Below are 17,383 nucleotides of genomic sequence, written 5' to 3' on the forward strand. Positions count from 1 at the left end.
AGCCCCAGTCCCTGACTTCTTTTTCTTCCACCTGTGGGACCACTGCTCTTTGCAGAGCAGCTGTTCTCAGGCTGTGGGTTGAGATCCCTTTTCTGGGTGTGTGAGGAGGTTTGCATATCAGATATGCCATAGATCAGACATTTACATTACGACTCATAACATTAACAACAATACAGGTATGAAGAGGCAAGAAAAATAATTTTATGGTTGGGGTCACTACAACATGAGGAATTGTACTAAAGAATCACAACATTAGGATGGTTAAGAACCACTGCTAGAAACTCTTGTTCTCTGTACAGGGGTTTGGGAAGAAGCCTTGGTCAGGAAGATGAAATGGACCAGGTGCTTTCCTCTTGCATGCCTACTGCTGATGTAGCAGCTGCTGGCAGCTGACCATTTGATGGATGTGTGAACACATTCAGTGGAGTCCTCACCCTCCCCATTAGATGTTGAAACATTTCTATTTCTAGAAGAAGAGAGCTCTTTGAGTAAGGGTGGTGATGGATGATGGGGAGCAAGTAAGTTCCAGGCAACCTGAGGGTGGGGCAGGCTTGTCTGGGGGATGGAGAAGATCTGGAATTTCTTCTGGAGAAGGAGCCATAGGTTACAAGTGTGTGAAAACCATCCCATGAAGACTCTTCCACCATTTCCTATCAGAGGCAATAGAGGTGGCTTCAGTTTGTGCTATTCAAATGACCTGATCTTTTAAAGGGATGGCATAGAATTGCGGAAAAGCCATATGAATAAGTTGCAGTGTTTAATACAATTTTCTCAGTGATGGAGTTGAGTCTGCATTTTGGTGAAGTTGGGTGATAGCTCCCATGGAGGTGGGCACATTACCCCCTTTGAGAAGTCCTCGGAATCTCATGGTAGGATGCACCCTCCTTTGTTTAGCTCCTGCAAGCCCCTTGCTCTGGTATTTTGCACAAAGCAATTGAAACTGGGAGGGCTGGCAGTACTTTATTTGGGGCCTTGTAAGTAGCTTGCTTTGAGATCTAGAGGAATCCCCTTTCTGTGGATTTAATAATCCTTCTCTGAAATACAAAGCTCACTGACTCCCCAGCCCTACCATTCTTAAAGAGACAAGCTCAGGAAATATCAGTAAAACCTCCAGACATCTGACTGCACATCTTTAAAAAAAACATTTAGTATATTTTTTTACTTATTTAAGAGTTATTATCTCTATGTGGGAATATGTGCACATAAGGGCAGGTGCCCATGGAGGTCAGATGGGGGTGTCCGATCACCTGGAACTGGAGCTACCGGCAGTTGTCAGCCCCTAACACTGGTACTGTCAACCGGATGCCTTCTACAAGAACAGTATAAGCTCTTAACCAGCCCCCATTCAACAACTTTAGGTTATATATGTTACTCATCATTTCTGAGCTTCTGTTTTCTGACCTATAACATGCCAGTGTACTGTGCTCATGAAAATGAAACAAGATAATAAACAGAAACTGAAAAACAGTGTGTTCCTTTCTTCCTCTCCTACACCTGTGGATCTCAAATTTATGAGGCATCATAATTCCCTGGGTCTTGGTCTGTAATGCACATTACCTCCTACTCCCAAATTCTCATCCGTCTCCACGGTTCTGCACCAGTGGGTTTAGGATGCAAGCACATGGCGTGCATTTTTCTCTAGGTGGTTGTACCATGGTAGGTGGTTCCCATTAGGAGGCATTGAGTAAGGCTCTAAATGTCCCCTGACCCGTAAGCACGGCTCTTGCACTTGGAAGTTTAAAAGAAAACAAAAGTAGTGGACAGGCAAAGGTCAGAAAACCAAATGGCCTATCCTTCCACAGTCAAGCAGCCCTCAAGAAGGCTGTTCAGTCACCCGTAGGGTAAGGCTTTCGGGAAAAGCCAGCCCTTGGCAGCCCAGCCCTGGTGGAAAGTTCGGTGTGGTCAGATCATGTTTTTCAGCTCTTGCTCGACTCTCCAGTGGTTCTGTTTTGACAGGTGTATCCAGGGTTGGTGCAGCAGAGGTTGCCAGCTCAGCCCTGGCCTGGGGAGGAGAGCTGGGGGAAGGGCAGGTTTGCCCAGCCCTGTCCTCTTCTGCAGGAAGAAGGGAGAGGTTGCCAGGATGATATGAGAAAGCAAGCCGGGATTTCTCAGAGGTCCTGAGAGACTGTGGCTCAGGTCTGTGGCTTCTAGGAAGCCCGGGAATAATCTCAGGGTTTTGTAAATTTTGGAATTAAAGTCACATCAACAGCAAAACCTGTGCTTTGCATGTAGTAGCTGCAATCTCACTGGCTGTCATCTCTCCATGAAGAGTCAGACTTAATTATCCTGGCTCTAGTGAGATACAGTGAAGCAATTGAATGGAACAGGAGAAAGACAGCTTGGTTAAGGCAGATAAATGTGAATCTCCAGGACCAGGGCCGTCAAGACTGCCCACTCTGTTTTCAGAGGAAGAATTTGACAGTCCAAGAGGTCTGTGCTGGGCCTATAGTCCCACAAGGAAGGAGAGACCAGCATGGTTGGAGCATGGCCTGTCCCAGCTCCATGTCTACTGATGGACCCTGTCAGGTAGCCCACCCAATCCCCAGTCTCAGACAAGTGGCATCCATTTCACAAGATCCCATGTTGAGTCATACCATTTGTTTCAGGCTTTATGGTTCCAATTGCCCATTCGTTCCTAAACCCCAGTAACTTCTTTGGAGTTTCAACACATTTGAAAAGACGTTGAGATATTCTAAAGGACTATGTGATGACGTGGCACAGGGGGTGAGGGTTGAGAGAAAGAAAGGGCAGAAGGGCTGGGCCCAGCTCTTGAAGTGCAAGGAGTGTGCTGGCCTCCTGCTCTGGCTGTTCATTTGCAGAAGAGTGTAGAGTGTCAGGGATGCTAAAGAAGCTTAGATTCTGTGTAAAGGTCACCATCGGATGGTGGCTGATGTCTAAGGAAGACATCTGGGTACCTGGATTGATTGACTTATGCAGCCATCACCTCAGTGTGACTAACCGGAGCCATGCTCTTCAGGAAGTCATTAAGCATCAACGAAGCCATAGGGTTGGGATTCAGACTGTGTATGGAAAAGTATAAGTCCTTGTCTACCATGTGAGGATGTAGCAGCAGAAAGGTGGCCCTCTGCAAACCCGGAAGAGTTGGCACCTCGACTTTAACCTTCCTGGCCTCTTGAACCATGAGAGAAGAAATTTCTATTGGAAGCATGCAATCTGGTGTGTTTTCTGGTGGCAGCTGAGCAGACCAATACAAAAGTACTTTCCAGGAATCTCATGGAGGCAACTAAACAGCAGTTAAACAGCTTGTGCAAGGCTGTCTCAGCGTAGATATGTCTAAAAAACTAGTTATGTCTGTAGCCCACAGAAGTCAATGCACTGCTCCAAAACTCTGTGAGGCAGAGATTCACATTATACATTATAAATGGTAGTAAAGACTGAGTTACTATTTGTGAAGTGCCCGGGGTGGTATGTGGCCTCTGCCTGACTGTGCCATTATGATTGCTTTCATTGTCTGATGTGGACCTCTGGGCTCTGGCATACCATGACTGTTGCCACCTTGTAGTCTGAGCAGCTGTGATTACTCACAAGGGACTTTTATGAGATTGGGCCCACCTAAGATTTTCTTATGGAATGGAAGGGCAGGAGGACTCACAAGGTTCACGAGGTTCTCAGTCCTTTCTGGAGGATATGTAAGTGGATAACAGTTGTGGGAAAGAGAGCATGTTTCTTTGGTGGCGGATGTGCCTGTCTGTAAGTAATTCAATTAGACTTAATGATTCTCTAAGCTAGAGTTGGATGGAGCTGTTTCTGTGCTTTGTGATTGCTCTCTCTCTGGGGACCAGAAATGGGCTTCTCAGGGAAAGCCATGCAACATTGTCCTGTTGCTCCAGTGCCCACTGGATTTCACCGCTGTGCTCTCAATGGTTTTGAATTGACTGTTTCTTATCCCTATGTCTTTGCTATCATTTTGTTCTCCAAGCCCATTCTTTGGAGTCTGTCTCAGATCTAGCTTTGCTGGGATTTAACTCCAAGACCAGCTTGTGGTAGTTTGAATGCAATTGGCCCCCCGGAACCACATAATCTTGTAGGGAGTGGCACTAGTAGGAGGTGTGGCTTTGTTGGAGTGGGTATGGCCTTGTTGGAGGAAGTGTGTCAGGGTGGGGGGAAGAGGACTTTGAGGTTTGCTATGATCAGGATACCACCCAGTGTGTCAGTTTGCTTCCTGATGCTTTTGAGTAAAGATGTAGGACTCTCAGCTCCAGCACCACATCTGCCTGCATGCTGCCATGCTCCCCACCAGGATGGACTGGACCCCAATTAAATGTTTCCTTTATAAGAGTTGCTGTGATCATGGTGTCTCTTCACAGCAATAGAAAGCCTAACTAAGACGCTGCTGATACGCTCATGCTTTTCTTCATCCCAGGGCCTGACCTAATTCTTTCCCTACCAGTAGGGTGGCAACCAGTAGTTCAAGATTTCTGGAGGCTGGTTCATAGTCCAAGCATAGTGACCTGTCTTTCCTGTTGTCCTTGTGCTACTACCTGGTGTTAGCCTTCTGAACATGTCTTATCACTGAGACTCGCCCCCCCCCCAACTTCCTCTTCCTTTCCATGTCTTGTTTCATGTAAGGCTATAGACATGTCTGCTCTCTTGAGGAAAAGTGGCCAGATTAGGCTTTAGGCCTTACTCACCCTGTGACCCTTAAGCAATGAACTCAGCGGTCCACACATGGCAGGTGCTGTGTGAAGGGTGGATCTCATGCCACACAGATGGGCAAGGCTCATATACTGTGGCCTCATCTCAGCTCTTTCACCCTTTTACTCCCACTGAGCACCCCTGACTCATACATACCCTATATCAAACCAGTACCCAGGCTTTGCACAGGGTGCTGTTTGACTTAGCAAATGAACTTGCTCTCCCTTAAAACTCCTTGTGGAGCAGGCCCAGTCTGATTTCCCGGGAACCCAGCTGACCTCTATTCTTGCAAGGCACCTTGGGGCAAGTCTGGCCTTGTCTTTTCCTCCTTTTCGTTTCTGCTTCTTTGTTTTAGAGACAACAAGTGGATGCACGAGGTATCCCTCTGGGGTCTGGGCCTGTCCTATTTCCTATTTTTCAGTCTCGCTGTAGCCAAATAACTATAGGGTCTAGCTGAAAGCTTTTGGGGATGCACTGTTTCCAGCTTGGCCTTGTTCTTGGTGGTAATTTCTTAGACTCTTGCTTGGGCTTCACTGCCAACCCCTAGAGCTCCAAGAGGTCCTCAGTTCTCAGACTCTGCAGCAGAACCCTTGACAGCGATTCCCCTGTGAAGGTTAACATGAAATGGATCCCAGAAGGAATCACTTCCTCAGCTTGGGTACAAATACCAGAAGACACATCCCTCCTGGAAACAGCTCTTTACTGGGCCAGTGATACTGTGTCACATGATATTATCATAAGTAGACAGGACAATTATACAGCAGGGGGTAGGTGGGTGGTGCAAGCCAGTTGCACACTGATGTTGAGGAGGATGGTGGTACAGAGGCTTTGAGCAGGAAGAAGACAGGTCTCTGAGACAGTACAAGGGAGGAGGCAGCTCTGCCCTTTGCCCAGGAGCATCTAAGTCTGCTGGAGTCTGAAGGAGCAGGGCAGCTTTACAGAAAGTGAGTCAAGACAATGCAGGCCTTTCCCAGCATCCCTTTCTGCCAGTGTATGGAAGACGCTCATGAAAGACAAGAAGTAACATCAAAGGCTCCTTGTGTGTGTTCAGGCTCTTCCCATGCCTAGTCCAGCCTGCTGCTCATGTGGGAAAGAGCTCCAGTCTTCTTAAGTTGTGGTAGGGTGAGGTCAATGTTCATTTATGAATAGGATAACCAAGAGTAGGAGGCAAGAGCCGCCCTGTTACGAGGGTGGGCCCTGCTACAGGTTCTTCCTCCCTGGCCACCACAGAGAAGCCCCACTGGGAACATGGCATGGCAGCCTAGGCTGAACAAGGGCTGGCTTTGCAGAGAAACTTCACTCCTGCCTTGTCCTCCCACCTCCCTCCCTGAGGTCTTCCAGGGAGCTGGATAGCGGACAAGCAGAATGTTCTGGGACCTGCAGGGTCTCTCCCAGCAGATGAAACTCAGCTTGGGTTCTTTCCAGGCCACTCCTGAGATGCAGAGGTGAGAGTGAAGAAAGGAATGTTCTGGACGCGTGAATAAAAACCCTCTGAACTTGTCAGAGGCACCATGCACAGGGCCTGAGGATGCCAGCCAGGCAGAGTTCTCCTGCCCTGTGTGGGGCAGGGCAACTCTTTGTGACTCTGTTCCCATGGCTGTTTGGAGAGGCTTCCTGGAGTGTCACCTATAATGCCCCAAAGGTTTCCCTGGATGTTTTCAAGACTATGGAGAAGCTTCTGCTAGTATGGGTGTTAAGTCACTGCAGAGACTTGAACTAGTTACCATCTAAGATATCTAAGATATTCTTCTGTAGGTAACCACCTCCCCAGCAGGCTGTCACAGAAAGGTGTGTGTGTGGGTGGGTGGGGGGGGGGTGTCTTATTCCCTCTCCTCCTAACCAGCCATGGAAATCCAGTAGGTTCTCCCTGGCCAGCAGAGAAATGGGGATAGGCAGTGAGCTGTTTTCCTTGGGTACAGTCATAATTGGGGAGTTTAAAGCTATACAGTCAGTTCTAAGAGACACCCTCATATTAGGATCAAAGAACAATGATTGTAGATAGCAGGCCCTTCTGGTCCCCAACCTGCATTGCAGCATCAGGCCAAAGACATCATTCAGTAGGGGCTCGAGTTCCCTGGAGGGCCTGGAGGCCCAGGTAATCCAGGGGGACCCTGGATGCCTGGTTCACCCTTAGGCCCTGTGGCTCCCCGCTGACCTGGTGACCCTGTCTTTCCTGAAATCCCTGGCTTTCCCTGAGGCCCTGAGGGTCCTGGAGACCCTGGGGGCCCCTCTGGCCCTGGGGGTCCCACATCTCCTTTGGGTCCTGGCTGCCCCCTTGGCCCTCCAGTGCCAAAGCTGCCCTTTGAGCCTTTGAGTCCTGAAAAGCCTCGGGGTCCAGCTGGCCCTCTCTCCCCGACAGGTCCTGGCTCCCCAGGCGGCCCCTGAGGACCCTGACGTCCGGGGGGACCCAGACTGCCGGAATCCCCCTTGGGTCCTCTGTTACCAAGAGGTCCTTTTATTCCTGCATCTCCTTTGAGTCCTCTTGGTCCTGGAGGCCCGGGGACACCTAGGGTTGGATAGAAGAAGAAACAGGTAGGTCACTCATGAGGAATTTATGTAAGCAGAGTGAGCATAGGGACAGCTGAAGTTCAGACAGAATCTTGGCCCAGGGCAGCTCCCACTAACTATTAGATGATGCTTTACTGTTGCTGGAGTGGTGGTCAGACCAGTAGGTGCTATGCGACATGTGTCAGTGTCCTACGTTGGACCTGCTGTACTGCTAACACTGCCAGTTCTGACATCCAGGCTCTCTGCAGCTTCACACACAGCTAGTAGGACTGAGAGCAGGGTCGTATGTGTTTGGGTTGTGGGGGTAGGTGTGGCAATCCAGGATACTCCCATCCTGCCCAAGGGCAGCCTGACCTTCTATACCTCCTGTGGATTTTGATTGCTGTTTTCACTCCCCGCCCTACCTCCTGGGACCTCTTGGACCTCTGGGATCAGGGGTGTGGAATTGGGGATGCAGAGGAAAAAGTGAAGAAAGTAAGACCTAACTCACAGTAACATCCCAAAGAAAGGGCTACTTCTCCAGCAAGTCCTCTCATCACCCCAACTTCTCCTAGGAGCCCCTGAGGCTGCTTCTTTCTGAGCCTTTAATCAATTCAGAGGAATCAATGCGGGGAAAACCAGCACTAGGTGTGTATCTCATGGACCCTGTTAAACCAGTCTCAGAAAGACAACAAGAGTCATTTCTTACATCTTAGCACTGGGCATCCAGCCTGGCATGCAGTCAGGGGAGCTCGGAGTTTGTGAGAAGAGGCCATGTCTCAATCTGTGGACCTCTATTATAGGCCTGATAATGGGGAAGAGACATGACTTTCAGCATGGATGACACACCAGAAATTGTGTGGCCTCGCACCCCCCCACCTATCTGTGTAAGTCTGAGAGTCACCACTTCTCAGATCTACACCAGCTATTAGGATACATGGCCCCCACTCTGCCAGAGCATGCAGGATGCCTTAAGGCCACAGGTGACAGAGCATGACCTGAGATGGGACAAATGTGGAGAAAAGAGCTCCAGCTATTGTGGAGGCAAGGCTCGATGCAGACCTAGTTTTCTTCCATGGTCTCTGTGTGGGTGAAAGGCAGGGTTGATGGCAACTGTGGGTACCAGAGCCTGACTCATCTCCATAAGAGCTCTCTGGCACCCAAGCCCTTTGCAATGCAGTGTTGTGAGTTAGGTGGGATCTAGTCCAATTCCTTCAACTAAAACCTGGAGAGTGGAGTGAAATCCCATTGGTAGGCTGGAGACTGGTCCCGTTGGTAAAATGCTTGCTGGTTTGAGGATTTGAGTTCAATCTCTAGAACTCATGCTAGGTATGGTGGCCTGTGCCTAGTCCTGGGGGTGGGGTGGGAGTGGGGTTGGAGCTAGGTGGATCCCTTGAGTTTGCTAGGCTAGCCTGTCTAACTTAATTGTCAAACTCCAGGCTAATGAGAGATCCTGTCTCAAAAAACAAGGAAAATGTCTCCTAAGGAACAAAACCTGAGGTCCACACACATCACACATCTGCACACACAAATGGACCACAAGGACATTCTCTCTCTCTCTCTCTCTCTCTCTCTCTCTCTCTCTCTCTGTGTGTGTGTGTGTGTGTGTGTGTGTGTGTGTGTGTGTGTGTGTGTGTGTGCGCGCGCACAATTCTAAGGGCTTCTTGAGTGGAGACTAGAACTCAGTGAGATCTTTGACGGAAAGGATGAGGTGTGCTGATTGCTGAGAGCTCTCTAAGTTTCCAGAATCTTATTCTGTGGTCCTGGATCACTCTCATCCTGGCTGATGTGACCCACAGTCCCTTGTTCCCCACCCTCTGCTGTTCCCTGCATCTCTTTCTCAAAGTGTTTCTATGTAGAGCCAGGTCAGTGAATATCTATTATGACCTAAACTGGAAACCAGAGCCTGGACAGTCAGCCATTAAAGCCAATAAAAACTTTCATGCAGCTCCTGCCACGGCTTGCCATGGGACGAGGCTCCACCTCAGCTCACGTGGCATGCCAGCAGAGGTGGTTGGAGGTTGAAGACAGCTGCTGAGAGATGGTAGCAGCCTGGCATTGGAGAAAGCAGGAGACAGGACCTGCCCTTTGATTCCCAGAGAGTCCCTCATTGCAGTTACCAGCATAGCACAGGCCCAAGCTGATGCCCACACAGGGTCCACATCCCCCAGCCTGGCAGGTCTTTCTGGGAACTGGCAAAATCACAGTGCCTGTCCTTATTCGGCTCCTGGCATCTGGACCAGCTGAAACTTGGAGAAGCAGAGGGCCATTCAGCAGTGGAGAGGCCCTGTGAGGCTGTGTGGCTGGCAGAGCAATGCTGGGCAATCCTTCCCCGTTCCAGAACTCAGAGTTCAACAGAGAGCAGTACTAAATACCATCCGTGTATACAGCTGAGTTAACGTAACACACAGCTGAAGTTCTTAATATAACTTTGCACAACTGAAAGTTAAAGTGCCCTGTGGCTCTTCAGCCCTTGTCCTGACCCCTGACCCCATGACTAGGTGGGCACTTGTGTCATGCCTCTGTCCTTGCTCCTTCTTGGCAGTTCCTTTGGATTTGTCCTCCACCTGTCATGGGAACAAGGTGCCCCAGAGACTTCTCCAAGCCCCCTAGTTCTCCACTCGTCTTTTGGGTGGAAGTGACTGCACCCCATGTGCAGTCTGAGTATCTCATCCTAACAAGGGTACTACGCCCTGCCCCCAGGCCATCTGATATACTTCACCTTCTTGGGGCCCATTTTCTCCAGTGCCACTGTCTCCTGGAAAGGGATTCTCCTCCTTGACCCAGAGGAGCACAGCAGCCATTGGGAGGGTGTGTAGGGTCTCCATGTCAGCAGCAAAGGAGAAAGGGCAGAGATAAAAGTGTGCCCTCCCGGCCACACTACCACTCATTCCCTCTATGCCTTTCCATGGCAGATCCTAGCCTTCTCTCCTAGAGGGAGGAGTGTGTGCCCATCATGCTTGGGTAGACAATTGGACAGAAGCCTGAGTCCCAGTCATACCACTCATCCCTTTGTCCCAAGCATGAGTGCAAGGAGGCCCCAGAAAAGAAAGTCCACCTCTTTCTCTATGCACACTCCTTCGGCCACCACTGCTGTTCCATCTCTGAGAACCCAGATGAGTCTGCGGCAGCAGCGGGAGGAGAGTAAGTAATGGTCCTCTCTGCCAGGCTTCCTCCCACAGCTACCACTTCTGCCCCTCAGCATCTCCCAAAAGGGATTCCTGGGTCTGTTTCATCCAGTCTGGAGTTGTCTGAAGGGGGGGGGCTAGACTCCTCTGAAGAGCACTGAGGGGTCCATAAAGAGTTGGGAGAGCCAGGGATGGTGATGTGCAGCTATAATCTGAGCACTTTAGAAGCAAAGGCAGGAGGATTGGGAGTTCTGGGCTCCCGTCCTGGGTTACACAGAGTCTAGATAGCAAGATAATAAGAGCTTGTCTCAAGAAAGAGCACTTGCCTAGCGTGTGCAAGGTCCTGGATTCTATCCTTAGAACTTACATTAAAAAAAAAAAAGCAAAACAAAATGAAAAACATGAGTGGGATCTTGGAAAGACTCCTTTCTTAGATGTTCAGATGAATCATAAGAATTATGAGATTGTGAGGTGGGGGAGCCCCATCCATCCCAGGACAAAGTCAACAACCAGCAGTTAGCACAATGGGAAGGAAGATGAATCAGGCTGAAACCAAGGCTCTCACCAGAATAGAGTTCCAGTGACCCGTCAGTAGTAATAAGACACTGGTATGGGCTGAGTACAGGGCAAAAATGAAGAGGGCTCAGAACTGCTCTGAGCAGCCAAGAAGCAAACACCAGTATGGTGGCTGAGGTAAGGAGTCCCAGGGAGGCCCATCATTATTCAGGAAGCTACAGGCTGTAATTAGGCTCTTGGGCCCATTAAGAACCAGCCACAACTGATTGCATGTCTGAAGTAAGTAGAGTGGGTGGTGTATCTGTGGTCCATACTAGGGATTAGGGAAGATGAAAGAAATAGGAGTGGCTGGAAGAATTTAGCATCTCAAGAAATAACCCTGCCCATCCATGGTATAGTGAGCCATTGGTAGGAGGGGCTCACAGTGCCTCTTGTAGTCAGACATAAGGAACTGGAAATGGAAGAGATGGTTCCTTGAGTGTCTAGCCCAATGGAAGATGCCCTGACCCTGAACCCTGAGACCTAGGTTGGAATGCCAGCACTAGCATTAGCATGTTAGGTGGCTGGGCTTGATCTCTCTCTGTCTCTCTCTGTCTCTGTCTCTGTCTTTCTCTCTCTCTCTCGTGTGTGTGTGTGTGTGTGTGTGTGTGTGTGTGTGTGTGTGTGTGTGTGTGTCTGTCTGTCTATCTGTCTGTCTGTCTGTCTATCTGTCTTTCTCTGTATCTCCACCTCTCTCTGTTCTGTGACTCCATTGACATCATCCAGGGATTCCCAGTCCTAGTTATAATCAGCAAAAGAGCACCTAGAAAATGCTGATGAAATTATATGTTTGTTGAGGGTGGGCTGGTGTGTAGCATCCTACACCACTAACTAAGAGTAGGAGAACTGTTGGAGATAACGCAGAGCATCTTCCAGGGAGTTCTGGAGTGACAGCAACCACTGAGATCCGGGGAGAAGGCTCTCCTTGGTGCCAGCCTGCCACCCTCTGCTGCTTCTCCTCTCAATGTGCTGTGGGGAAGTGGTCATTCTGTGTAGAGAGACTGAAAACCCAAAAGGAAGAGTGCAGCTAGGACACCAAAGAAAATTCTCAACAGCTTTACAAGGCTGGGCCCAGCTACTAACCCTTCTTCGCCTGCATGCACAGCTCCTGTGCCTAAACAACTCTTTTTCCCTTCTTTAAGATAAAATTATTTGCCGGGTGGTGGTGGCACACGCCTTTAAATCCCAGAACTCCAGAGACAGAGGCAGGTGGATCTCTGTGAGTCCAAGGCTAGTCTGGTCTACAAAGCAAGTTCCAGGATAACCAGAGCTGTTATATAGAAGAATCATGTCTTGAAAAACCAATTTTTTGTATTTATTGTGTATGTATAATATTTGCATACATGTGTGTGAGCACATGCTTGGAGGTCAGAGGACAACTTGCTAGAGTCAGTTTCTCCTTCCACCTCTCAGGCCCTAGCTATTGAACTCAAGTTACCACATTTGGCAGCAGGCACCTTAACCTGACAAGGCTATCTTGTCAGCTTTGGTGTTCCCTTCTTACCCTGTCAACTCCCGAATCCTTGTTGGTTACAGCAGGGTGTAGCAGGTAGTGCTTACGGAACAAGTTTCAAGTTTAAGTCCTTGTACACTTGGCATCTACCCTCCATTCATACTTTCAGTTATTGATTCATTAAACAAACACTTACAGAGTGCCTTTAGGGCCCAAGGACCGCTAGACAGTTGCGAGTAGAAAAAGGAGCTTATGCCATCAACATATTGATATCATCTCATATTAACACACCCTTTTTAGGCTCATATGATTGTTGTCACATTGACCCCATGTGGTACTGGCAGGACAGGTATTAGTTTGGGTTGGTTAGTTTTAACTGTCAACTTGACACAACCTAGAATTTCCTGCGAAGAGAGTTTTAATAAGGAATTATCAAGATCAGGCAGGTCTTGGGACATGTCTGGTGGGGTTGTATTTTTGGTTGCTGATTGACATAGGAAGACACAGTCCCTTGTGGGCAGCACCATTACCTAGGCAAGGGGGTCCTTGACTAGGCAGAACAGTGTAAGGAAGGAGAAACCCAGCTGAGAGTGGACAAGCAATTAAGCTAATAGGCCTGAATGGATTCATTTCTCTCTGCTCTTGACTGTTAATGGGATGTGACTAGCTGCTTGAGTTCCTACCTGACTGCCCCTCAGTGAAAGGCTGTAATCTGGAATTGAAAGTCAAATAAACCTTTTCTCCCTTAAGTTGCTTTTTGTCAAAGCAACAGAAACTAATGTAGGACACGGTGGGTGAGGAGACTGAGTTGAAAGTGATGAAGACCTCCACCCATCACTCAGCTAATGAACAGTGGGGGTTCTTCTTCTTCTTCTTCTTCTTCTTCTTCTTCTTCTTCTTCTTCTTCTTCTTCTTCTTCTTCTTCTTCTTCTTTTTCTTCTTCTTCTTCTTTTTTGCCTCTAACTCAAAAAGGATAGTCCTATAGTCCTAACAGAGACACTGTCTAGCACAGACATTGTCTAGCACAGACATAAAAATTATCCTGGAGACTAGAGAGAGATAAAGATTCTAGGAGAGTTGTAACAAATGTGCATGCACCACAAGATTTCTATTTAGTAAATGGAGGCTTGGAATTAGAGCTGGAAGGGGCTGGTCCTGCCCCTTCATTTACAGATGACAGAGCACAGTTGGAGAGATGAAGTAAGTTGCCTAAAGTCCCAGAGCAAATTATTACCCAGCCTCCTTTCCTTTAGTAGGTACTTGGCAGCCCCTTCACTGCCATCTCCTTACCTGAGCTCTAACTATTAGCTCTACACGGGCCAGACAACCCTTCACTGTCAGCTCCAGTGTCAGAGACTCAGGGCCTGTCTGAGGGTGAGGGATTAGTTCCCTCTAGGGTGGGGTGTGCAATTTACCTGGAAAGATTCTTCCAGATAAGAGAAGTTGTGCATGTGATGACTTAAAGATCAGGAGGAATGTTGGCCAACAGACACAACTTAAAATTGCACCTTATGTGGGCCACACACATGCATCCATCCTCTCAGTGAAACGATGTGGGAAGCTTTCAGTTCCCATGGAAATACTCAGGACCGGACTTTATCGGAAACATAAAATAAAAAAAAACAATTAAACATGTTCTCCCCACCCCATCAATCTGTATCAATGAGAAAATGAGCTCAGTGGCAGTAAAACATGAAGATGTTGAATTGAGGGTCCCAAGTACTCAGATGTCTCACCATGCTTAAGATGTGGTTTTGTAATGACAACTCTGCTATGATCAAGGCAACAGCAAATGTCAGACTCCAAGAATTCCTCCAGGTATTGTCTCTCCATCCCTCCATTCACCATCCCTTGCCCTATAGTGAAGAAGGACCTAAGTAGAAATGTCTGAGCCATTTGCTTCAGCATCATGCTCTCAGCATCTCCTGCCCTGAGAGGATAGTGGACACATCTTTGAAGATCTGAAATAGGGCATCAGGAGTGTATGCGTGGTGTGTGTGTGTGTGTGTGTGTGTGTGTGTGTGTGTGTGTGTGTGTGTGTGTGTGCTTGTGCACATACCAGTACATGCTTGTGTGTTCATGTGTGTGTGGATTTATGTACATGCCATTGGCCAGGGAGCAATATCAGGTGTTTTTCTCAGTTGATCTCCAGCATATGTTATGATCTCTCTGTCTGTCTGCCAAGCTATCAATTAGCTATCATCTATCTTCCTATATTCTACTAGTTCTGTTTTTTTCATGGAGAATTCTGATGAATAAAGGAACTTAGGAAGATATAGGAGAAGACGGCTGAGTGATGGGCCTCTGAGGGACGCATAGTTGGATGGGCAGACAGAAACATTAATGAGGGGGGCAGACAGGGAGAAAGCAAGCATAGATGGTTTCAAAAAGACAAGGTCTGCATACTTGCCTATGTGGACATGGATTAATCAAATTTTCTTTGAAAGGTAAAGCTAGAAATCATATCACCTTCACCCAGAGGCCTATATGAACCTCCCTTCTTTAATTTGCTCCTTTTGTTGTGATGAGGTTTCACTATATGTTTCTGAGACTTAGTGTGTAGTCAGTCCAAGCTAGCCTTGAATCCATGATAATTCTCCTGCCTCAGCCTCCTGAGTGGTGGGATTATAGCTGTGTGCCACTAAGTTTAGCTTTCAAAGATAGAATTCTTAACACTGAAAGATGATTTCTTTTCATTTGTGTATGTGTGCTACTTGCGTGTGTATACCATGTGTGTACATGTGCCTGTGGAGTCCAGAAGAAGGCTTCGGATCCCCTGAACTTAGAGTGAGAAGTATTTGTCAGATTCCTACCATGAGTACTGGGAACTGAACCAGGGCCTCTGTAAGAGCAGTATGTGTGCTTAACCACTGAGCCCCTCAAAGCCATTTCTCAAAGTTGCCTGCTGCCTTGGGAATTGGTTATAGGATGATTTCTGCAATCTATTTCCCTATCCAGCACCCTCTATTTAGCATCTTCTGTCTATGTACACATTATTGGAGATTTCCCTAAAATCATGTGCTCCTGTATATAGAAATAACCCCGAGTCTCTGGAGAACCCTGCCCAATCCCACTCTTACCTCGGATAATGGTGACATTTCGAAGAATTTCTCCATGCTGTGTGTCCACAGCCTTCATCTCCTCCATGATCATGGAGAGGTTTCGGACATTGAAATCCAAGCGAGCACTGAGCAGACTGAAGCGCTCCCTGAGCAAATCTGTGGTGCCCAGCATGAGGGAGACGGACTTATTTAGGTAGTAGAGTTCCTCAGCGTGGGTATGGAAGCCCAGGGTGCAGGACAGCCGCACATCATCCAGGTACTTGAGCATGCTATGCACGTGATTGTCAGTGGCGTTGATATTGGTGAAGATGGTGCCTATTTCGATCTCATGTGAAGCCATGCGTCCTTCCAGAGACTCAAACCTCTCCACTGTGCGGTTCTGGGCATATCGGGTGTGGTATTGGAGGTCATGCATGTTCTCCTCATGGTCATCCAAAAAGGAGGAGATATTGTCCAGCTGTAGCTGCAGGCCCATGACCTGCAACACCAGGTCATGCATGCTCTCAGAATTCTGGCTAATGCGTTGCGAGGAGGCCCCCAGGGTGGCCTGAATGGTCTTGACCATTTCTCCAGTCTTGGCAGAAGTGCTGCGCAGACCCCCAAAGAGCCTTGTGTAGTTCTGCCAGTCCGTGACCATCTTCTGTAGGGTCAGAGTCTCCTCGTCTGTCTTCCGCTGGATCCCATGGATCCACTCAGCCGTCTGGCCCACTGTGAAATTGATCTGGTGTACAGCAGCCCTGACGTCATAGCACTCCTGGGTAAGGTCCTTCAGAGTTGTGTCCATGCCGGCTGTTGTGGCCTGCCAGCCCCTCACCTGTGCCAGGAAGAGTCCCAGGGACTGATTTACCTGGTGGATGGAGAAGGAACAACTGCCCATCTCCTGGGAGATTTGACTGCTTGTGGTGGAGAGCAGCTCATGGGCCTGGGAGGTCTGGTCCAGCTGGACCTCCTGGGCCAGCAGCATCTTCTGAAGCCCCTCCAGCTCCTCTTGGAGCTTCCTGATCTCCTGCCCCAGCTGCCCAGCCTCACGGCAAAAGGAGCAATTGTTCAGGGCTTTTGGGTCTTCAGGAGAAAAGGGGGACAACATTTTCAGTTAAATGGGACAAAGGTGCTTCGTGTGTGTGTGTGTGTGTGTGTGTGTGTGTGTGTGTGTGTGTGTGTGTGTGTGTGTGTGGTACATGTTTATATGCATGCATGCAGGCATACATGCACACGTGTGGAGGTCTAAGGACAACTTTAAGTGTTGTTCCTTGGGTGCCATCTATCTTGATTTTTGAGACAGATCCTCTGGCTGGCCTGGAGCATGTCAATCAGGCAAGGCTGGCAGGCAAGTGAAGACCAAGAATCCACCTGTTTCTGTCACCCAAGCACTATCACCTTTTCCATGTGGATTCTTGGGATTAAGCTCAGGTCACGATGTCTGTATGGCTGAGTTATCCCCCTAACCACACAGGCACTTCCTGAAATGCAGGCACAAGGAACTGGCAATTGGCTTCCAGACCCTGCTTCCTTTCCTGCCATGAGAATCCCTCTCAGAAATTTCTGCTGAATCCCATCTTTACTCTACAGTCTGAAGGGCAAGATTTTGGATATTTTCCCCACAGTATCACTGCATTCTTAAGAACAGATCTTAGTGACTGTTCTGAAGTGACCAAGAACCTCCATTGTTCACTTCATTTAAACATTTCTACACGTATTTTAATATCCATTGTCTTGGTTGATATCTCATAATGTATTTGTGGGGAAGGTAGCCCTGGTGAGATTTTTTTCCCTCTGTGATGCCTGAGAAATAAGACAGAAAAACAGCTTGCCAAACAGAACTCTATTATTAGGTATCAGGACAGCACTTTCTATTTGCAACAGAGATGATCTTTTTAAAATTTATTTTATTTATTTATTTTTGCAATTTTATGTGCATTGGTGTTTTGCCATGGGTGTTGGGTCCCCTGGAACTGGAATTACAGACAGTTGTGAGCTGCCATGTGGGTTCTGGGAATTGAATTCAGGTCCTCTCGAAGAGCAGTCAATGCTCTTAACCACTG

At 48.2% G+C, this 17,383-nt stretch overlaps 1 protein-coding gene across 2 annotated transcripts in view; it reads right to left on the minus strand.

Annotated features, from left to right (window-relative positions):
* Positions 1-5,339: 5,339 nt before the first annotated feature.
* Scara3 (scavenger receptor class A member 3) overlaps positions 5,340-17,383 on the minus strand; it is a 29,728-nt gene continuing 17,684 nt past the window's right edge. Inside the window, exons 5-6 of one of the 2 annotated variants that reach the window (XM_027390303.2) lie at positions 15,360-16,403; positions 5,340-7,162 (exon numbers count right to left, since the gene is read on the minus strand). In XM_027390303.2, the coding sequence (XP_027246104.1) occupies positions 6,711-7,162; positions 15,360-16,403 (1,496 nt within the window). In that variant the 3' untranslated portion in view covers positions 5,340-6,710. Of the gene's footprint in view, positions 7,163-13,322; positions 14,136-15,359; positions 16,404-17,383 lie in introns of those variants that run through there. The other variant, XM_035452625.1, reaches the window with a different exon arrangement.

The sequence above is a fragment of the Cricetulus griseus genome (genome assembly GCF_003668045.3).
Source record: "Cricetulus griseus strain 17A/GY chromosome 1 unlocalized genomic scaffold, alternate assembly CriGri-PICRH-1.0 chr1_1, whole genome shotgun sequence".
Classification (NCBI taxonomy): Eukaryota; Metazoa; Chordata; class Mammalia; order Rodentia; family Cricetidae; genus Cricetulus; species Cricetulus griseus.